Source organism: Schistocerca americana, chromosome 1 (genome assembly GCF_021461395.2).
Source record: "Schistocerca americana isolate TAMUIC-IGC-003095 chromosome 1, iqSchAmer2.1, whole genome shotgun sequence".
Classification (NCBI taxonomy): domain Eukaryota; kingdom Metazoa; phylum Arthropoda; class Insecta; order Orthoptera; family Acrididae; genus Schistocerca; species Schistocerca americana.
Window position 1 is genome coordinate 649,046,723 of NC_060119.1, and position 24,375 is coordinate 649,071,097.

Genomic DNA, 24,375 nt, shown 5'->3' on the forward strand with positions numbered 1-24,375 from the left:
CATGATATGGCTGCCCAGGTTATCACAGAGCCCCCGCCATGTTTCACTCGTAGGACGTAAACTCGACGAGAAGTTGGTTACAGAGTGAAACAAAACTTGTCCGACCAAATGTCTTTCTTCCATTGCTCCGCAGTCCATGTTTTACGGCTCCGGCACAACGCTTTCCGTAAGGGTATTTGCCTCACTGATGTTCGGTTTCGGAATTCCACCTAGCCGTGCAAATTCCCTGCTCCATGTTGTTTTGTTGCTGACAGCATTCGAGAGTGCAGCATTTCGTTCTGCACTGACTTTTGCAGCTGGTGTCCCCTTATTTTTCGTCACAATCCTCTTTAATGACCGTCCATCACTATCACACAACACCAACTTTCGTACGTTTTGTGACTTACCGGATGATGTTTTCCACTTTTACTGTGTGTGGTATAAATCTTCGTTGCGGTACCTCTTAAAAAACCAAACTGTTTTGGTTGTCTTAGATACGTAAGTATCTATCACACGAGCACCAACAATTTGGCCCATGTAAGACTTCACTTAGCTCCGACATTGTTCTGACGAAGGCTGACAATTGCACGAAGTGAGGACATTGCAGAGTGCCGCTCGTGGTTAGATAGAACAGCTCAACCTGCAGGCTCGGCTAGCAGCTGCATTTTTTGTTCAAGCCTGCTTTTCTTGCGGTGTTTCCATGCTTTGATCGACCCTAAATATTGTTATCCCCTTCACAATAATAGTTCCCAATTACATATAATACGTTAGGGCTTTTTCCAGTCTCCGAAACACGTCTGAACTCGACCTTAGGGGTGGATTTCCACATCATCAGCGATGTGTTCGTAAACATAGCCTGTGCTTGCAAGACTACGGCCATATATGATTTTCTTTCTTTTCGGGGGCAGCGAAAGGCCGAATATGACGTACGTATCTGGAGAGTATGGAGACTGGAATATCATAATAGTATTGTTTTGCGCTGAAATTTCACAAACAAGCAACGAATTTTGAGCAAATGCATTATCATGGTGCAAAAACCATTTCTTCTTTCGACACGAATCCTGGCGGTTTTTCGGGTTGCTTCTCTCAAACGTCATTGAACTTGTTACTACTACTCCTTCTCGATCGTTGGATCTTTGGATAAAGCTCGTCGTGCACTGTACCATTAAAATCGAAGGGCACAATGAACACAACTTTCAAATCTGACCGCACTTGTCGAGCGTAAGGTCTTGGCGACCCGTCATCCACAATGATCATTGAGCCACAGATTCGGCGTTTTTCTGTAAACCCGTGTCTCATCACCAGTGATGACACCTATCAGTAGTTCTGCATCGCTGTTGGCTTCAGCTAGCGAGTCCTGAGCGACTTGTATTCGACGTTTTTTTTCCCCGAAATTCGAAAATTTATTAACATATTTTACTGTCACAGGATTCATACCCGAAACATCAGAATATATTTCCTGACTAGAGCCACTTCATATTCCAGCACTATCAGTGACGTCTACGATGTGATTCGGCGACCTCTCTTAATAATTTCCTCCACTTTTTTCACTAATTCATCGGTTGATGATGTGCTGGGGCGTCCATGTAGCTCATCGTCTTCAACGTCTTCACGGCGTTTTGCGAAACGTTTCTACAACTAGCAGACCCATGTTTTACTCATAGCAGACCCACCAAAATCAGTATTTAACATTAGTAAAATTTTGTTTCTCTTTACTCCGTTCTTCTAGCAAGATTTCATATATATTCTCATACCCATTTTTATATAGTGTAAATAATCCCCGCTACTACCAAAATACATCAAACCTTTCTGATAGCTGACAACACACTAGATTCCGATGTGGGTAAAGCTGGTGATATAGTCTACTTTTCAGATGTGTGTACCAACAGAACAACGAAAAAACGGCGCGAATCGGTCTAATGCAACAAGCGAAATGGCAAAATTACTGATACTTTTTAACACATCTTGTACGTGACTTGTGAAGCCTTTAATTACTGTGTGACACTAGTTGTGAAAACATGCAGTTTTTGTGTGAACGAGCCATATTGCTCTGAAGGCACAATCTTTTGACATAGACAAATACTTCGTGGTTGTGGTCAGCGATAAGTGCAAAAACTCCCAAGTCAAGAAGTACTGAATAACAGGACAGCAGGATTTAAAGCAGTACAGCTAAAAGTGTATCAGACAAAACAGTGGAGAGCCCATTAGTTTGCATAACAAATGGGGGCATGTTGTTGTTGTTGTGGTCCGGAGACTGGTTTGATGTATCTCTCCATGCTACTCTATCCTGTGCAAGTTTTTTTCATTTCGAAGTAACTACTGCACTCTACATCCTTCTGAATCTGCTTAGCGTATTCATCTCTTGGTCTCCCCCTACGATTTTTACCCTCCACGCTGCCCTCCAATACTAAATTGGTGATCCCTTGATGCCTCAGAATGTGTCCTACCAACCGATCCCTTCTTCGAGACGAGTTGTGTCCCAAACTCCGCTTCTCCCCAATTGTATTCAGTACCTCCTCATTAGTTACATGCTCTACTCATCTAATCTTCAACATTCAATTGGGGCATATGTCTCACTATAGTGAGTACAGGAGCCAGTGTACGCCTTGCCTTCCTCTCAGTCACACATCGCGTCGTCAGAGGCGCTACAGTACTCCCTTTCTTCAGTTGCTGGACTGGCGGAAGTGTGATACGCTACTGGCCATTAAAATTGCTACACCAAGAAGAAACGCAGATGATAAACGGGTATTCATTGGACAAATCTATTATACCAGAACTGACATGTGATTACATTTTCACGCAATTTGGGTGCATAGATCCTGAGAAATCAGTACCCAGAACAACCACCTCTGGCCGTAATAACGGCCTTGATACGCCTGGGCATTGAGTCAACCAGAGCTTGGATGGCGTGTACAGGTACAGCTGCCCATGCAGCTTCAACACGATACCACAGCTCATCAAGAGTAGTGACCGGCGTATTGTGACGAGCCAGTTGCTCGGCCACCATTGACCAGACGTTTTCAATTGGTGAGAGATCTGGAGAATGTGCTGGCCAGGGCAGCAGCGAACATTTTCTGTATCCGAAAAGGCCCGTACAGGACCTGAAACATGCGGTCGTGCATTATCCTGCTGAAATGTAGGGTTTCGCAGGGATCGAATGAAGGGTTACATCTGAAATGTAACGTCCACTGTTCAAAGCGCCGTCAATGCGAGCAAGAGGTGACCGAGACGTGTAACCAATGGCACCCCATACCATCAAGCCGGATGATACACCAGTATGGCGATGACGAATATACGCTTCCAACGCGCGTTCACTGCGGTGACGCCGAACACGGATGCGATCATCATGATGCTGTAAACAGAATCTGGATTCATCCGGAAAAAAATGACGTTTTGCCATTCGTGCACCCAGGTTCGTCGTTGAGTACACCATCGCAGGCGCTCCTGTCTGTGATGCAGCGTCAAGGGTAACCGCAGCCGTTGTCTCCGAGCTAATAGTCCATGCTGCTGCAAACGTCGTCGAACTGTTCATGCAGATGTTTGTTGTCTTCCAAACGTCCCCATCTATTGACTCAGGGATCGAGACGTGGCTGCACGATCCGTTACAGCCATGCGGATACGATGCCTGTCATCTCGACTGCTAGTGATACGAGGCCGTTGGGATCCAGCACGGCGTTCCGTATTACCCTCCTGAACCCACCGATTCCATATTGTGCTAACAGTCATTAGGTCTCGACCAACGCGAGCAGCAGTGTCGCGATACGATAAACCGCAGTCGCGATAGGCTACAATCCGACCTTTATCAAAGTCGGAAACGTGATGGTACGCATTTCTCCTCCTTACACGAGGCATCACAACAATGTTTCACCAGGAAACGCCGGTCAACTGCTGTTTGTGTATGAGAAATCGGTTGGAAACTTTCCTCATGTCAGCACGTTGTAGGTGTCGCCATCGGCGCCATCCTTGTGTGAATGCTCTGAAAAGCTAATCATTTGCATATCACAGCATCTTCTTCCTGTCGGTTAAATTTCGCGTTTGTAGCACGTCATCTTCGTGGTGTAGCAATTTTAATGACCAGTAGTGTAAAAACCATGTGAAGCCTGGGATTCTGGCTGTCAAAAGGACACCGGGAAAGCAGTTGCTTCTTCTGTGGTTGTATGTCGTATCGCCCTGCTGCACGCCTCTTTCCACGTAGCCAGTTAAAAATAGCTATAATATACAGCTAGAGGGCCATTTGCATCCTTTGGCGGTGGATACTGAAATTGGACCTAATCGTTCTGGAGGCTTAACATCCAGTGGCAGATGCTGCGACCTTTCCAGTCACATCGATTATTTTTGCGAGTTTAGTTAATTTTTGGGTAAAAAACAAGGTCATTAAAGTAATCCGCATATGGTGATGAATTTGATGGGGGACTGTGGCCGTTCCTACGGCGTAGGAGCAGCAGCAGTTCGCTGACAAAGAGTTGATTTGTCAATTTCAAGTCAGTGGAACAAAGCCAGTAGTGCACTCGACTCACATTGTGGAGGGCTGGATCCCGTAAACCGTTGTGACTTATTGCCAGCCCCAGACGTGTCCAATTTGAGCTCCGATGACAAAAGCCGTGGACGGAACGTTACATTCAATACAGGGTTGGGCAAAAATCTGGAAACACCACGAGAATTGGATGCTTGAACTTACAAGGTGTGTGAGAAAAATCTGGCAACGCTGTGTTCTAATTGTGTAGATCGGTGCGTTCAACCTTTCCAGACGCTCATTCCGAGTTTCAGCTCCGTACAGCAATCACATGATTTTTGAGAGCACCGTCAGTGAAGTTGTTTTTGTTCTTTGTTACGAAAATGGAACAACAGAATTTAGAGCAACGTTATGCCATCAAGTTTTGAGTTGAAATTTGGAAATCCGCGAGTGTGACCTTGGAAAAGTTGAAACATGCCTGTGGGGAACATTGGCTATCAAGAGCACAAATTTTTTCGCTGCCACAAATAATGTTTAGAAGGCCGAGAACACGTTGCAGACGAACCTCGCTCAGGGTAACCTTCAAAAACCGACGAAAATGTCAAACGTGTGCGTGCTCTTATGAGACCAGTCCTGCATTTAAGAATATGAATGTTAAACACTTTCAGCGTACATCAAATTTGGACAGAAGATTTGTGCATTGCAGCCAAGTGGATGCTGCATTATGGCAACGCTACATGTCACACGGCCACATCCATCTCGGAATTTTTGAACTCAAGACATTCGTTTTGTTCCACTGTACTCCTTTTCACCTTATCTGAGTCCTTGCGACGTATTCCTTTCCCCAGGATTGAAAGCTGTCTTTTAAACGACGTAATTTTAGGACTCTGCAGAACATTCAAAAGAATGTGACCGATATGTTAAAGACCCTACCAGTTACAGCCTTTCAGCATTGCTACCAAGACTGGGAACAACGTTTCCGCCGGTGTGTGTAGCCCCCGAAGGGAACTACTTTAAAGGGGACAACATTTTTGTTTGGAGAAAAAAAAAAAAAAAAAAACTTTGGTAGATAGAAAATCAGTCTCATTACTTTTCACACACACCTCATAAATGCAGGTGCTAGCCGAGCCTGCAGGTTGCGTTGTTATATTTGACCAAGAGCGGCACCTGTGCAATGTCGTCAATGCGTTGCAAGTGTCAGTCGTTGACTTGTGTAGTTGTGAGTGCCATATGTCGGAGCTAAATCAGTTCGAGCGTGGGCAAATTGTTGGTTCTCCGTGGACTCTTCCATAACCAAGGTAGCCGAAGTGTTCGGAGTTTCAAGAGGCACCGTAACGAAGATTTATGCCGTATATAGAGAAAGCAGAAAATCATCATACGGTAAGACACAAGGCGGACGAAAGTGTGTGTTGAGCGATCATGAGAGACGGTAGTTGAAAAGGATTGTGATAAAATATAACAACGACAGATGCAAAACTCACTGTAGAACAGAATATCGGATTCGCGAACACTGTCGGCGCCTTAAGCAACGCGAGGCGAGCTGGAATTCCAAAACCACACGCCAGTGATGCAAATGCCCATTACAGGAACACCAAGTGCAGAAGTCATAAAACTGAACTGTGGAACAACGGAAGAACGTCATTTGGTCGGATGAGTCTTGTTTCACACTGTTTCCAACTTGTGACCAAGTTTATATCCCAGTGTAAATCATGACTGGAGTTCGGTGATGATTTGGGCAGACATATCGTGGTATTCCGTGGGCCCCATGGGTACTCTGAAAAGTTGCATTGCTACCAAGGTTACTCAGATCCATCCCATGGTAGAATATTTGTTCGCGAGTGGCGATGCTATGCGCCAAGACGACGGACCTCCTGTTATCAGAGCTCACATCGTCCAGGATTGGTTTTGTGAGCACGAGAATGAATTATCGCATCTCGCCTGGCCACAGCAAGGCACTAGATCACAGTATTATTGAGCTTGCGTAGTCTACTTTGGAAGGAAGAGTGCGTGATCGCTATCCATCATCGTTACCTGAACTCGCCACTATTTCGCAGGAAGAATGATATCAGACTCCATTATATTTTTTAATTCCAATATGAGTAGAAGCTGTTTTGAACGCCAACGCTTTCCTTCGCCGAATTGCACATAATAATGTGTGTGTTTACTTTTTTGTGTTTCCATATGTTGGTCCACCCCCTATACTTCCAGAGTTTTTCCTGTTCGGCGCCTCTTTAGCTGAGTCACCGGCGCTCGTTCCGTGCTTGCCTCAAATTGATCTTGCCGTGTGTAGGTGCAATGTAATATTTTGCGCTAGAAGGTTTTCCCCCCTTTCCTTCTCTTCCTATTTAACGTTTAAAAAATCCAACAAAATTTCTCTTACAATTGATCCGCACAGCACAGACCATCCCAGTGCAAACTTTTTTGTAAATGTGTATGTTCGAAAGTGACAGATCCCCAACTGCACATGTTAGTACTCAACCCTCGACACGTTACAGGTAGCCTAGCAGGAGCGTGACGTTTATTTTACTTGCAAATAGCAGATACACGTCCTGGCAAGCGACCAAAGCCAAGGAGATTGCGGGCCAGGGACTGTCGCTGGGGTAATTACGTGTGGCGCGCCTGAGTTGGCGACATGGAAACGGGATTTGGCCGATTTGCATGGCGTCGCCTGGCGTGTTTAGCCGGCGGCTGGAGGGCGCTCCGAGCCACTCTACCTTCTGGGTAGCGGGCGCTACGAGGGCTTGCCCAACCGAACGTGCTAGTCCCCCTTCCTTCCAGCTGGCGCTACCTAACCAGGCTTGTTGCTGCTCCGCTGTCTCCCGACTAACAGGAGCATTATTACTGCTGCGCGCTTTCTTCTCAGACATTCACTACCATCTTTTGACAGATACTTCTGCAGCTCCTTCTCTGTTCAATCATCAATCGCTTCACTGGTGTTTCACCGTTGTGTACGAGGTGTGGCTAGAAAAAAACCGGACTAGTACTGGTGAAACAATAAAACGAATGCAATAAGGCTGAAAGTCGCGTGGCCTGTCACGTGACTCTCGCTCCGCCTACTGCTCGAGTTTCATCTGCCTCCTGCACTCAGTCTGCCCGTGGCGTCTGTTTTAAGTAGTTGACGTTTTGTCTGTGCGTCGGAAAATGTTGAGTGTACAGAAAGAACAGCGTGTTAACATCAAATTTTGTTTCAAACTAGGAAAATCTGCAAGTGAAACGTTTGTAATGTTACAACAAGTGTACGGCGATGATTGTTTATCGCGAACACAAGTGTTTGAGTGGTTTAAACGATTTAAAGATGGCCGCGAAGACACCAGTGATGACACTCGCACTGGCAGACCATTGTCAGCAAAAACTGATGCAAACATTGAAAAAATCGGTAAACTTGTTTGACAAGATCGCCGTTTAACAATCAGAGCAGTGTCTGAGTTAATAGGAGTTGACAAGGAAAGTGTTAGGCAGATTCTTCATGAAAGTTTCAACATGAACAAAGTGTGTTCAAAAATGGTTCCAAAGTGTCTCATAATTGAACAGAAGGAACGCTGAAGAATGATTTGGTCTGACATCCTGGAAAACATTGAAAGTGATCCCACCTTCTTACAAAATGTTATTACTTGCGATGAATCGTGGTTTTTTACTTACGATCCCGAAACTAAACGCCAGTCGATGCATTGGAAAACTCCTGGTTCTCCACGACAAAAGAAAGCACGAATGTCAAAATCGAAATTCAAGGCAATGATGATTTTTTTTTTTACATCAAAGGGATTGTGCACATTGATTGGGTACCAGAGGGACAAACAGTGAATCAGCATTACTACATTAGCGTCCTGGCTACCCTACGTGAGCGAGTACGGACAAAACGGAACGATTTGTGGAGAAAAAAGTCATGGATCCTTCACCAAGACAATGCCCCAGCTCACAGTGCGTTGTCAGTGAAGACGTTTTTGGCAAAACACAACAGATCAAAACGAAAATTTCTGTTCCGACACTGACAATGTTGAGTGTTTATGGAAAAAGTTCAAGGCAATCGTAAAATGCGTTTTAGACAGGTACGTGCCGAGTAAAACTGTGAGGGACGGGAAAAACCCACCGTGGTACAACAACAAAGTTAGGAAACTACTGCGAAAGCAAAGAGAGCTCCACTCCAAGTTTAAACGCAGCCAAAACCTCTCAGACAAACAGAAGCTAAACGATGTCAAAGTTAGCGTAAGGAGGGCTATGCGTGAAGCGTTCATTGAATTCGAAAGTAAAATTCTATGTACCGACTTGATAGAAAATCCTAGGAAGTTCTGGTCTTACGTTAAATCAGTAAGAGGCTCGAAACAGCATATCCAGACACTACGGGATGATGATGGCATTGAAACAGAGGATGACTCGCGTAAAGCTGAAATACTAAACACCTTTTTCCAAAGCTGTTTCACAGAGGAAGACCGCACTGCAGTTCCTTCTCTAAATCCTCGCACAAACGAAAAAATGGCTGACATCGAAATAAGTGCCCAAGGAATAGAAAAGCAACTGGAATCACTCAATAGAGGAAAGTCCACTGGACCTGACGGGATACCAATTCGATTCTACACAGAGTACGCGAAAGAACTAGCCCCCCTTCTAACAGCCGTGTACCGCAAGTCTCTAGAGGAACGGAGGGTTCCAAATGATTGGAAAAGAGCACAGATAGTCCCAGTCTTCAAGAAGGGTCGTCGAGCAGATGCGGAAAACTATAGACCTATATCTCTTACGTCGATCTCTTGTAGAATTTTAGAACATGTTTTTTGCTCGCGTATCATGTCATTTCTGGAAACCCAGAATCTACTATGTAGGAATCAACATGGATTCCGGAAACAGCGATCGTGTGAGACCCAACTCGCCTTATTTGTTCATGAGACCCAGAAAATATTAGATACAGGCTCCCAGGTAGATGCTATTTTTCTTGACTTCCGGAAGGCGTTCGATACAGTTCCGCACTGTCGCCTGATAAACAAAGTAAGAGCCTACGGAATATCAGACCAGCTGTGTGGCTGGATTGAAGAGTTTTTAGCAAACAGAACACAGCATGTTGTTATCAATGGAGAGACGTCTACAGACGTTAAAGTAACCTCTGGCGTGCCACAGGGGAGTGTTATGGGACCATTGCTTTTCACAATATATATAAATGACTTAGTAGATAGTGTCGGAAGTTCCATGCGGCTTTTCGCGGATGATGCTGTAGTATACAGAGAAGTTGCTGCATTAGAAAATTGTAGCGAAATACAGGAAGATCTGCAGCGGATAGGCACTTGGTGCAGGGAGTGGCAACTGACCCTTAACATAGACAAATGTAATGTATTTCGAATACATAGAAAGAAGGATCCTTTATTGTATGATTATATGATAGCGGAACAAACACTGGTAGCAGTTACTTCTGTAAAATATCTGGGAGTATGCGTACGGAACGATTTGAAGTGGAATGATCATATAAAACTAATTGTTGGTAAGGCGGGTACCAGGTTGAGATTCATTGGGAGAGTGCTTAGAAAATGTAGTCCATCAACAAAGGAGGTGGCTTACAAAACACTCGTTCGACCTATACTTGAGTATTGCTCATCAGTGTGGGATCCGTACCAGGTCGGGTTGACGGAGGAGATAGAGAAGATCCAAAGAAGAGCGGCGCGTTTCGTCACTGGGTTATTTGGTAACCGTGATAGCGTTACGGAGATGTTTAATAAACTCAAGTGGCAGACTCTGCAAGAGAGGCGCTCTGCATCGCGGTGTAGCTTGCTCGCCAGGTTTCGAGAGGGTGCGTTTCTGGATGAGGTATCGAATATATTGCTTCCCCCTACTTATACTTCCCGAGGAGATCACGAATGTAAAATTAGAGAGATTAGAGCGCGCACGGAGGTTTTCAGACAGTCGTTCTTCCCGCGAACCATACGCGACTGGAACAGGAAAGGGAGGTAATGACAGTGGCACGTAAAGTGCCCTCCGCCACACACCGTTGGGTGGCTTGCGGAGTATCAATGTAGATGTAGATGTAGATGTAGATTCCCATCTTAGATCATCCACCCTACTCACCTGATTTGGCCCCCTGTGACTTTTTTCTTTTCCCTAAAGTCAAGTCAGCTTTGAAAGGAACTAGATTTGAGACTGTTGAAGCAGTAAAAGGAAAAGCGACGGATGTAATGTATGGACTTACCGAAAATGATCTGCAGCATTGCTATGAACAGTGGAAAATTCGTATGGAGCGGTGTAGAGACCGAGAAGGAGAGTACATTGAAGGAGATAACATGAAATTGTTAATAATTGTAAATAAATGTTTTTTCCAGCATCAGCTCGGTTTTTTTCTAGCCGCACCTCGTATGTGTACAGTATAACGATATGCCTCTAAACACGACAGATGACTAAAAAAAATTTCTCTTTGGAGATCGCAAAAGTTTTGTTATGGAAGCTGTGGAATGTAGTGTGAATGATGTGGCTAATAATGTGTCGGTAACATCAGAACTTGGCTTTCAGGGAACACACAAACGTTTAACTGCAACAAAATCCAATCCATACAATTTCTGAGATGGAACTCTTGAAAAAGTGAAATTCTGTTGTCCCAAACTGGTCAGTCAGTGAAGTGGAATATTTTAAATTCTTAGGACGGAGTTTAGATGATAAGTTTCCTTGGAAGTACGACGTTTAAAATGCTGTGCAGAAACAGATTCCTGCGATCTTCAGCATAAGGGAAATCACCACTGACTGTGAAACGAAGACTATTTTACTTTTCTTACATTAACTCTACAATCTAGTACGTTTATATCTTTTGGGGCAACATTGTACCCTCACCAAGAATATTCCTAGTTTAGCAAAGGGTGGTCAGACTGATCTGAGGTGTTAGTTCAGGAACTTCATGTAGGCCATTATTAAGGTGTCTCGGAATATGCTGTCATCCTTGTACACACATTCCACCATGGGTATTGTTGTTGTCGCCAGTATCGACTCATTCATAAAAAAAACAACATTCATTCAGCGAACGCTTGTAGGAAAACTATATTCCCTTGGAAAAATGGTTCAAATGGCTCTGAGCACTATGGGACTTAACATCTGTGGTCATCAGTCCCCTAGAACATAGAACTACTTAAACCTAACTAACCTAAGGACATCACACACATCCATGCCCGAGGCAGGATTCGAACCTGCGACCGTAGCGGTCACGCGGGTTCCAGACTGAAGCGCCTAGAACTGCACGGCCACACCGGCCGGCTATTCCCCTGGATAAAACATCCTTAGGCATTGTGCAGAAATGCAGCAGGTCTAATTTACAACAGACTTTCAGAACAACTGATAAAATTGAGTGATAAACCACATGTATTGAAATCCAAGTTGAATGGTGTACTTGTGGTACGCAACTTCCGTGGAAGAGTTCTCCAAATGTTTCACAACATTTTTGTGTAATGTGTTATTTATTCATATACTGTCACATATTTTTAGTCTTTTGTTAATTCTTTAATTTGTCATAAATTTTCTAATAGCATTCTGTAAACGATGACGAAACAGCGTTTGCTTGCATGATAACGTGGAACATGATAAAAATAAATAAAACCATTGACGACCAGCCTTACTGTTCAGCACGAGCAATAAATCCAGTTCTTTCTTACTCGCGTTTTTACTACTAGAGAACGTTTCGTAATCATCTTATGGGATCGGAATTTCGTAAATGGAAGCAGAACCTATACCCTGCACTCGCACCTATTTTTCAGAAGAAATGTATCTCATGAAATTTAAAAATGTCGAAATAAGACACGGAGACCCAAGTACCCTATTCGAGTAGTGTTCATTTGGCTGGAATGTACAGTGTGCATATTGAAGCAAGGAGAACATAAAAGGCAGGGGTGTTGTGTGCCGTCCTTAGGTTAGTTAGGTTTAAGTAGTTCTAAGTTCTAGGAGACTGATGACCATAGATGTTAAGTCCCATAGTGCTCAGAGCCATTTGAACCATTTGAACCATAAAAGGTAGACATGCACAGGCGAAGAGGGGCGTTCGTGATCGGAAGTATTCTAGTGTAGAATCAAACATCGACCTTACTGTGACGAAGAAATTTCTGACAATGTACGTCGTAGCACAGTATTGTATGGAAGTGAATCTTGGACTGTGGGAAATGGTGTAAGGCGAGAAAGGAAGCGTTTGAGACGTCTTGCTTTAGAAAGATGTAGGAAATTAGATTGACTGATGAGGGAAGAAATGAAGTTATTCTCCGCAGAATCAGTGAGGAGAGAAACACTTGATAAGTAGCCACGAAAAGGATAGACACGATGATAGGACATGTGTTAAGACATTAAGGAATGACTTCAATGGTTCTAGAAGGAGCTGTAACTGCGTAGAGGAAGACGGAGATTGGAAAATATCCGATAAACAATTGGGACAGGTACTACTCTGAGATGAAGAGGCCGGACCAAAAGAAAATTCGCTGCAGGTCCCATCTTACCAGTAAGGAGACTGATGACAAATAAAAAAGGCCAAATGGAATTTGACGGAGACGACCGATACTACCTCCTATAATGACAGTGACGCGTGGGCGGCTAGGGCGGCCAGTGGCCATGCGGGTCTCACTCGCTTGCGTGTTGCGGGGTTTGCAGGCTCGATATGTTTCATTTTACTCATTACTGAGCATCATTCTGCGTTGTAACTATTCCTAGTCGACTATGCTTGTTTACCTACTTCTAAAACCTTCTCTTTGATAAACAGGTCTCTGCTGACTCAAAGCGTTAACTTCGACTTAAAAAATGGCTCTGAGCACTATGGGACCCAAGAACTTAGAACTAGTTAAACCTAACTAACCTAAGGACATCACAAACATCCATGCCCGAGGCAGGATTCGAACCTGCGACCGTAGCGGTCCTGCGGTTCCAGACTGTAGCGCCTTTAACCGCACGGCCACTTCGGCCGGCAGAACTTCGACTTATTTCCAGTTCACACCTCAAAGCATCTAACTTGCATTCCCCCCAGAAAGTTCAATTACGAGTTGATCCCTTCAGACGCTGATACCAAAATCCATAGCCACCATAAGACATAGCACCTCATTTCGAACTTTTCACGCTAAATTTCCGTTGCTGTCATATAATTCCTACAAGATCCCCGTGGCCTGAGGAACCAGGACATACGGTATTGACTCTGGAGTTCAAATTGAGTGTTTTCTCTGGTGTTCTCAGCCGAGCAAGGTTATCCTATTTTCAAAGTAGCCTTCTGGCGTATATTCCGAATTATAATAAATATTTGCTTACTATCTCTTCGCACGCCGTGCGCTAGAAAATACTATCCTGTGAGGAGAGCTACCGAAACACAGACTAGTCAAGTCTCCATTGATGCCTCGGAGAATTCGGTGATGGTCATGTTATGTTATGCAAACGATCGTTAAGGCCTCTATCCCTTTCGCTCTTGTGTGCCAAATATGCAGATACGTTCCACTGTCACTCTTAAAATTATACCCCACATCTCCACCACACTACTTCCAAGTAAATTTGGGTTTTTGTGTCACTGAATTTTCTCAGGCAAGCAGAGGTGTTTCATTGCGGCTTCAAACTGTAACACGTTGCTTGAAAAAATTAAATTATGACTTTGAAGCACACAACTTGTATGTACAATAGTATGTATTATACGTGCTTACGGTGGTCAGCACCTATGTGTAGGTAAAAAGAATTCCAATCCAATATACAGCTTTTGCCATGTGAAAAATAGATTTTCGATCCTTACAAATGTTCAAGCAGAAGAGTGTTTATAATGCGTTGATAGCCGTTCGGCACTTAATAAATAGAACACCATCTGGCCTGAATACTGTGTGTTGTGTATTGAACCGGGGACCTAGAAACGACAGAGAGGCTTCGTCCCGCCGTAGTCCGCAGTGGTTCACAACCCCACAACAGGCCACAGCAGTCCACCCAACCTCACCGCAACCCACACCGAACCCAGGGTTTGTGCGGTTCGGCCCTCAGTAAATCCCCCCGGGAACGTCTCATACCAGACGAGTGTAGCCCCAAATGTTTTGCGTGGTAGAGTAATTATGGTGTACGCATACGTAGAGACAGTGTTTGCGCAGCAATCGCCAACATACGAGGTTTGGAACTTAAATAGTGGCAACTATTTATTCACAAATGATACAAAAGAGTTACATGTTTGCATCTGTTACTGTCATTCAGAGTAGTCACCAGCGTTGTGTACAACCCGTTGCCAGGGATGTGGAAGGCATAGTATACCGTTAGCAGAGCCTGTTCTGTTGATGGTGCGAATGGAGCGGTCTACTGCCTGTCGAATCTCTGGAACAGTTGTGAAGCAAATGCCACAAAGTGGTTCCCTTCATCTTCGCAATCAAATCAAAGTCACAAGGACTTAAGTCCGGGGAGTATGGTGGATGGTACAGTACTTCCCAGTCCCATCGACCGAACAGAGCAACCTCAGCTTGCGTTGTATGCGCCCGCGCATTGTGCAAAATGATGGGTGGGTTGCGCAGAAAGTGTCACGGCTTCTTTCACAAAGCCGGTCGCAGGTGATGCTCCGAAAACGAACTGTAATACTGTGCACTGACGGTCTGCCGTGGAGGAACGTAATGCGTTGGGATGTTGGGATAACGCCATCACAGTCGTGCACGAGAATCACCATAATTTTCATCATACTGGGGCTCTGACGCACTTTCGCGGCAACCCATAATGACGCCGTTCTTTGGATTGGCGTTTCAGTTTTGGCTCGTACGATGTGGCCCATGTCTCATCCAGTGTTGCGATATGGCGTAAGAAAGCCTCTCCTTCGCGCTCATAGCGCTCCAAGTGCGTCTGAGCAGCGTCGTAACGCATCCAATTCTGCATTTCCGTCAAGTCATGCGGAATCTATCGTCATGCAATTTTTCGCATGCCCAGACGTTCCTTCAGGATGCGAAACACAGTCGTATGTGCTAATCCGGTTTTGTGGGCGAGCTCACGAATCGTATGGCGTCGATCACTGTCCACTAACGCGGCAATAGCATGCACTTCTTCTTCAGAGACGCTAGGACGGCCTGCCCGATGCATGTCTGCCACAGTTTTCCGGCCTTCGTTGAAGGCTTTTATCCAACGTGCCACTGTTCTGTACGGCAATGCCGATTCCACGCACACCTCTTGAAGACCTTGATGACAGTGTCGTGCTGTACGACCTCTGGTACATTCACACTTGATCCAACTCCATTGTTCCTGTTTCGAAAACATAGTGACACCGTTACGTTAGATCGCTCGCTCACAAGTGACTGTGTTTCCCTCGATTGTGCGCACGCCGGTGACTTGGGACGGGCGAGTCCATTTGCTCGGAGGTAATGTAGGTATGTCAACAACGTGTGCTATCAGCGACAGCAGTAGATTCCATTGCATAGTGTCTCCACAGCAGTGTTGCCACTATTTAAGTTCCAACCTATGTAGTTTAACTGAGGCGGAATAAGGGTAACCAGCCCGCATTCGCCGAGACAGATGGAAAACCGCTTAAAAAAAAGAGTTTAAATGTGCTCGGGACTGCTTAGATGATGAGTACCACTACCCCAGAAATTATTGCATAAGTGCATAAAATGGTTATGGACGATCGCCGATTGGAAGTGCGAGAAATTGCCGAAGCTGTAGGAATGTCATCCGAGCGGTCATATGACATTTTAACAGTGGAATCAGATGTGAGAAGATTTTCTGCTAGATGGATGCCATGACTCTTAGCGCAGAAGCTTCAACGAATCGAAATAGAAAATATCTGAACAATGGTTGAACCGTTCTCAGAGCAACAAGAAGATATTTTGCGCAACTTTGGATCCACGCCTATACCCTAGAGACAAAATAGCAATCAACGCAGCGGAAACAAGTTGATTCACTGCAGTAAAAGAAAGCAAAGGCAATATAGTCGATCAGAAGGATGTAGCGTCAGTTTTTTGGGATGCGAAAGGGATTCTGCTGATAGATATCTTCCTGCTTGTCAAACAATTACTGGGCTATACCACGCTAACCTACAGGAACAACTACAGCGAAAGACGCGCGAAAAAAGACCAGTTTGGCAAGGAAAAATTCATCTTTAGTCAAGGCAGTGCGCGCGCCCACACATAAGTGTCGTTGCCATGGTAAAAGTATATGAACTGAGATACCCATTGTTGCTACACCCGCCTGATTTGACTGCATCAGACTTCCATCTTTACCCCAAACTCAAAATATTTTCGAACGAAGAACTGTGACAGCCAAAGTTGACAGGTGTTTTGCGGGCCTGATCTAATTTTCGAGATGCGACCAAGGCATTGGAACATCTCTGGAGCAAGTACATCATTATTGTATAGGGAGGAAAGGTTTCAGTGAGGTAAGCCTTGCCTTCTGTTCAATTCCGAGAACTTTTCAAAATGGAAATTATGGGTGTTGCAAATTCCATGATGACGCTTCATGTACAGTATTCAGAATTTAAGTAGATATACCAGCTACCAATGTCGTACAGTGGCTGTTGACTAATAATCTCTTCAGGAGATAAAACTGAGAATGTTTTCACATATAGTTCTTCGTTTTCACTTCCGCAATTTTCTCTGAGGAACACTTCATGTCGGTAAAGCTAACTATATTGTTTTTTTCTGTAACAGGGCTCTACAGATAAATTACATGTAGAAAAATATTTTAAAACGACCTGTGCATGATGCGTGAAGTTAACATGTAAACATGATGGAAGGAGAACAGAAAGTTAAAAAACCTTGAGGGTTTATTTAGGAGTTTACATATAGTTTTTCCAGTTATTGCCAGGTCAATGGTTGTGTTTTAGGTAGCAGTCGAGAGAATAAGTGCATAATTGCCAAAAATTTGACGCTACTTTCCATGCTTTATGGCCCAGGCGAGTAGTTATAGGAGTGCATCTTCATTTACATACATGCTTCGCAATCCTCCATACAGAATGTGACAGAGGATAAGTTTGTTTTAAGAAACTGCACACATACCATACACTTTTAGTGTGGGTGTTGGTGCACCCATTAGCCAGCCGTCGATCTGCTCACACTTCTCTCTGGCTAAAACATTACTGTTTTTGGTCTTTTACAGAGGTGGCCGACGTGGTGGTGGAAATCAAGGCTACACCTCATCACAACGTGGTGCCGATAGAGTAAGTGAATACTCAGCTCCTCATTAGTGACAAGTTCCACTGCTTTAGTTCTACATACTAATGCTTCTTTTCTTTGCAGGGCTCCAGACGCAATTTCCCATACTGACGCAGATAGCATTTTATGGCTGTCTCAGCATAAAACGTCAGTGATCAAGTGACCTGAGATCACCAAAGGATCTCTGTTGTCACGTGATGAATTTATATTTTATGAAAAAAAGCTAGAATTTAAGTTAATTAGATATAAACTTTTTGTAGAAATGAACACAATTATTTCAGCTGCACTTCTTAATATTTCATTGTCACTTTCTCAAGCGGAGTGCAGTCTGAATGTTAAGTGACATAATTCATGCACATGACGAAACCTAGTTCACGAACTGCATTCTAGTTTTGATTAGCTTCTGATGATGAGGCTCAGTGCTCCCCATCTGGAGGGACCAGGTTTTAAATTTTTCTTATGTCCTCATAATATTTGTCATCATTTATTGTCCTAGAAAGGTCTGTGTTCTGTTACTGTCAGTGTGGCAGAAATTGACTGCCATAACCATTCCTCATTGTCATGAGAGTGTACTATGTGCTTACACAGGAAGTTTCTATTATTAGATACTGTTCATTGGTGATAGATTATCATCATGGTAGAGAAAACTGTGTGTTACTTTTTTTTTAATTACTGTAACAATTTCTACCGTGCCTCATTAAATTACAGGTTTTAGTAGAATATCTTTACTTTTAGGTGATAAATTATTTCCTGCTCTCCTCCCCCTGTCGTCGTCACATTTGATATTCTTAGCCTGCAAGTAAAAGAGTACCTTCATTTTATATGTAACTAGTCACAAAACATTTGAAACACTTTCATTTGCCTGATTTGTCCTGTTCCCTACACTTTTCACACTATTAATTTCTTCAAGAAATCATAAATTACTTGTGTGTGTTACTAATTCCACCGAAAACTGTACACCATGTAATATATGGTTTTCAAGAACTTACTGGACCTCTTTGAATTTGAAGACAATTATAAAGAGGCCTTCTCAAATGTTTGCAAGAGAATCTTGTTACAGATCGTAACTCAGCAGGAAAATATGAGGTAACCATTGCAGGCTGGTCCTGGACATGTGGCTGAATTGTTCAGAACATATATTATTAGCTTATGGAAATTATGTATAAGTGGTTGGTATGTGTAAATGATACAGACATTTTAGTTTCAATAGTTGAATAGAATATCATAACTCAGTATTTCTTGTGTAAAAACTAAACAACAGTTTAGACATTCAGTAGAATGAATGTGTAAGGTATGTTTTTCTTCCATTAGACAGGCTTACAAACAGCTTGTCCTGTGTTATAGAGTGACAGGTGCGTGCGGAAACATCACCTGCCGAAACACAAACATGTTGCAACTGAAAATTCCTGTTCCATTGTTTTGTTTGTAAGCTAATGATAAGTGGCAAAGTTTTTGTTTGTAGAAACAACTTTTTGAAAACAACTGAGACTGGAGCAGGCATCCCTGTGTGGATGTTGGAGAATGCATGATCAAAGACTGCATACAAGAAACATATACTGCTGCTGCCAAGCCCATAGCCAGTACAGGGTTTCTTAAGTTCCTGCCCTCTTTCCCTTGGCTTACAACTGAAATTTTACTACATTTTGCGACCAGCTAGCTTGTTTTAGATGATGTTGCTCCATGTTCAATTTTGTTTAACAAGACTGTTTTGCGTATGAATTAGTTTTATGGCCCTCCAACTAATTAGATGTGAGGGATGTGACCTGCAGAAAAGTAGCAAATGCTTGTGTGTGTGTGTGTGTGTGTGTGTGTGTGTGTGTGTGTGTGTGTGTGTGTGTGTGTGTGTGATCAATGTTTTGAATGATCATACATCGCCGATGCATTGACAACAGAAAAGCATTCAACAATGGATAATTCATTCTGCTCATGGGTGCTCAGCCGTCCTCACCTGTAGTCTGGAAATTCGTGCAGTGCTACATTTGTTGCTGTCTTCTTGATTTTTGTAATTTTGAAATAATAGGTAAGTAAAATATGTTGTAATTTTGAAATAGTGGGTAAGGAAAGTATGAAGTATACAATATTTTCATTTACTTCAAATAGTGTGACTTGAATTATGTGCAGCAATAACTGGGTTTAATGTACTATAGAGTGGTTCAAATTGTCAATTGCCATGTCTGTGCTTGTGCATGTGCACCGTAACATTTGATGGTTTTACAATATTCGTTACATGTCCGTTCCGTATATGTCAGTTCAATAAAGAGAGATACCAGTAACAGAAATTATACCAATTAGTGGTAGAAAAATTAATGTGTGTATCAGATTTTAGTAGTGTTCTATTTGACATCACGGTAATTTTTAGGTTGTGGGACATAGATGTACCCAGATAAAATTTGGAGTAGGTTGGTAGAGTTTTAACATATGAGCGTCTTAAAAAAATGGACTTCTGATAGAGCACATAACAGCACTTAATAAAAGGAAAACTGGATGTTGTAGATAAAAGTTTCCACAAACATGACATGAGAGAATTCTATAGGACTATCACAAGGAAAGTCTGCTGCCATAACCCACAAGACTTATGCATCAGAAAACAAGATGGAAAACTCATTTTAACTAATCAAGAGAACTGTTAGGACCTAACATATTTCCCCGATCTCCTTAACTGCCCAGAACCTAAAACAAGATTCCCAAAACTGGTTCCAAACACTGGACTGCACCTCCACTCACCCAGGATCACTTGTATCAACATGAAGAGATAAAAAAAGTCAGGGGAGCACCCAGTGAAGGTGGCATCATTGCAGAACTACTAAAGAATCTTAGACCAAAGACTTTACTGGAAGTTACACAAATAACAACCACCATCTGGGAAACAGAAACATTTCCTGAGGACCAGAAATGTACACTTATCCATCTGCTGCACAAGAAAGGAGATAGGATGAATGTGAATAACTATAGAGGAATTTCTCTGCTACATGTCACCTACAAAATTTTGTCAGCATGTTTACTCCAGAGAACATAAGAACAATTAGAATACAAAACTCAATAGTATTAGGCAAGCTTCCATCCCAGTTGTTCATGCGCAGAACAAATCTTCAATCTGAAAACAATTCTGAATTACAAGGCTATCAAGAATACTACAATAATTTGCACATTCATAACTTTCAAGAAAGAATATGATTCTGTTTATCAATAATCCATGTTCAACTTCTTAGAAGAATGAGGACTTGATTAAAAAACAGCACGACTAATCAGACAGACACTGGCTGGCTGGCACAACATCGAAACTTAAATTCATGGGTGAAATCTCTGATCCCTTCATAAACAATACTGGAGTATGTCAAGGCGACAGGTTATCACCACTATTGTTCAACCTAGTCCTGGACAAAGTAATGAGGGAATGGGAAAAAGAACTGAAAATCCAAGGACACTGGAAACCAACAGGGCTAAGTTTATCCCAGGACAAGATACATTTCTTAAACCTAGCTTTTGTAGACGACCTGGCCGTACTCTAGGATAAGGAAGCAACAGTGACTGAACAAATAGAAATAATAAAAGAATGTGCAAAAAAGTTGATCTGCGGATCTCTTTCCAGAAGTCTGAATTCTTCTGCTCAAACGTACAAAAATTAGATACAGAATATGGCTAGATGAACAGAGTTTCACATTTCCAATATCTAGATGAAACCCTTGAACCGACAGGAGGAGAAAAGGTTTCGCAGAAGATTCAACTACAAAAAATGAAGAGAGCTTATGGTAAAACACAAGATGTATAATAAGAAATGCGTGTCCATTCAAAAAGAGATCAGACTCTACAACACAGTAATCAAGCCTGAAATACTTTATGCAAGTGAGACACTGACACTCCATATGAAAAGCTACATGTAAAGCATACTGAAGGAAGGACACAAAATCATGAGAAAAATTCTCGGCCCAAAGCTGACAGGAGGTGGACACAGATGTCCAACATAGCATCAGTTGTCAGAAAAAGAAGTTTAAAGTTCTATGAGAACATCAGCAGGCCACCACCAATAAGGCTCACGAACAGAATACTGACATACGTCAAAAGGGCAAGTCAACAATGCCATGGAGCACAAAGTCAATCTTGATCTAGAAAAAGCACAAATAGAGTCAATAGAGACTGAAGACCGAAACGTATAGAGACAAGATACACACGTGGATTGTGAGATCAGGGACTGAAGTTCCAAAGAAACTGGGGAGACAGTGGACTGAAAAATAGAGACTCCATGGAGAAAAAATGAATCATGGAAAATTAGAAAGAATAGTAAATGTATATTTGCAGTTGAAATGGCAAGATACTGTACCACCTAGCAAGAGGTCAAGAGATAGTAGCATTACATGTTATTTAGAAATAAATGCCACAGTGCCTGATAATAGTCACTTAAGGAAAACCAAAATAATAGTCACTTAAGGAAAACCGATCTTCCAACATTATCATGCTGCACGCAGCATTGGCGGTGACATGCCAGTTGACAAGGTTCCAGTTTCTCTTTTGTCAGACAAATCAGTTGCCAACACATCATCAGCCATTTTCTTTCGTTGTTCTTATGAAACCAAGCAGCCAAATGTTGATGACTTCGTAAACAACATAAAAAGCATAGCAACAAAGTTTGGAGCAAAATAAAAGAAAGTCACTGTAGCTATTGTTTATTTTATAATCATCGATAATGAACAGTTTTCAGCTGTAGAAGGAGAAGGTTTTTTACTACACGAAAGAGGTGGGTCCATTATACAAGGTGTCAAGCTGAGAAACAATAAAACCATAATTGACAATAAGTATTAGGCAATAAGTGGTCTTTTTAAAACATACATAAAGAATGCTGAAAACTATTGCATTACCAACAATGTTTGGGCAGAAACAATGCAAAATAAATCATTTGTGGGCATTACTAGTGACATTCCAGACTAGTCTCAACACCTCAGCAGAACATTAGGTGTTTTTGACCTGACAGAACACCATATATCATTTTACATCACTGAAAAACTGAGAGATTTTTTCTCCAAGAGGAATATTTCAACTGAAAAATTTCAGCTATAGTCACAAATAATAACAGCACTGTTATAAAAGCTTGTAGGGACATCATTGGGAAGTGATAAGTAAGGTCCATGATATTATGTAAAAGGAGCGCCGGTGCAAGTTCCGAGTTATGGAAGACACAGGTAGAGACGGGAATTAAAGAAGGCCAAATTAAAAATGAACTCGTACTCGAAGTTTGCAGGCAATGGAATTTGTGCCTGTGTACGTCATAATTATTCCTGGAGTTAGTGTCTGTTGTGGGTGCAATACTTTCAACTAGACACGAGGCTATTCCATAGTTTCTAGCAGTGAGTTAGCATGTAAGATAAATGGTGGAACAGCTACAACTGTTAAAAAAATTAACAAAAGAAATTCCAGGGACATATTTTAATAAGCAAATTGATCTCATTAATTGTGTTTGGGGTGCAGTCGAAAAAATGGAAACTTAAAAATGAAATGTTTGTTCAGTTTGAAAACTAAATAACTAAATAAAGAAACAATTGGCAAGAAGGCTTGACAACTCAGGACTTTCCACCATTCTGGCAGTTTCAATAAATTTGACCCTAGTTCATCCACTTCAAAGATGCCATTGCTAAAACAAAGGTAATTAGCTCCTTAAGTACGTAAAGGAGTTTAACATACTAATGCCTCGTGCAATGTGTGTGATAAAGAAGGTATACTATTTGACATCTGAAAATACGATGAGCAGTTGGCACATAAACATGGAAAATGTAATGAACGTCTGTTGTCAGCATTAGTGAAACTGACGTTCAGATGTACCTGTTACACCAATAAAGAGATGCTAACGGAATCTGGAAGGGCATGAAACTACTTTCCCAAAACTTGCAAAGGTGTGCGTTTCTATCGTCGTCACATCTGCCAACCAAGTGCTCGTTCTCAGAGACCGGGGCAACCATCAATAAGGAATGAAACAGACTTTGAAGGACTGTATTATCTAAGCTTTTTTTTGTACATTCTGTATCAAAATTGTTAAATTCGAAGAAATAAATTATTTTAATGATTAAAAATGAATTTTCTTTACAAGATCCATTTTATTTAGTTTCATAATCAGATTGATACGAAGACTGTTAATCATTGCATCAGTCAAGATACTTGCACCAAATACAAGTTAACATTAAAAAAGGTAGGTAGATGTAGCTAGGTTTGTGAAGAAATAGATAAGTGTTGTGTTTTAAAATATCTCTGGTCATCCAGCTTACATTCTCTTATTGTATTACATAAAAAAATAATTTTGGCTTACTTTTTATAATATTTCTAAAATATATGGAAACATCAATGCTTTTCCATGTGAACATTGATGTCTCACCATTGATTTTTTAAGAGCGATGTTTCAACCCCAAGAATGTCCTTACCGTATGTTGTAGAGATGAACCAGGAAGTCACCCGTGAGCTTAGTTGTTCCGACACTCGCGCCTGAATGCCACATAGACTGGTGTTCAAATCCCATTGTTACAAATGAAACAGTTTAACATTAATTATTTATTAAACCATTCGCCAAACAAAACAGTGAAGGATGAATTTTCGCAAGCAGGTGATCTGCACTCTCTGCAGGTTACATTTCCATACTCCATTTATCTCATTCGGCAGGACTTGCGGCTTTGTTTGAAGGCACAGGCACAAGCGCTTTTTGTTTTAATATAATGTCAGTATAGACAGTTATATTTTCTTCATTTACTGTAAGTTAAAGAATCTTTAAAAAATACATAATTATAAACTGAATACAAGCAGAAGATCAGTGTCACATTAAATATGGTTAATAGACTAAACCACGCTGTTTTTCAATACAGTTAGTTGACTTCTTCAGAAGGTGCAACTTGG

General features: G+C 42.2%; 1 protein-coding gene across 1 annotated transcript in view; it reads left to right on the forward strand.

Annotated features, from left to right (window-relative positions):
* Positions 1-18,225, forward strand: part of LOC124608105 (5'-3' exoribonuclease 2 homolog) — a 419,776-nt gene extending 401,551 nt beyond the window's left edge. Inside the window, exons 20-21 of the mRNA XM_047139960.1 lie at positions 17,450-17,510; positions 17,590-18,225. Of these exons, the coding sequence (XP_046995916.1) occupies positions 17,450-17,510; positions 17,590-17,616 (88 nt within the window). The 3' untranslated portion in view covers positions 17,617-18,225. The remainder of the gene's footprint in view (positions 1-17,449; positions 17,511-17,589) is intronic.
* The last annotated feature ends 6,150 nt before the right edge of the window (positions 18,226-24,375 follow it).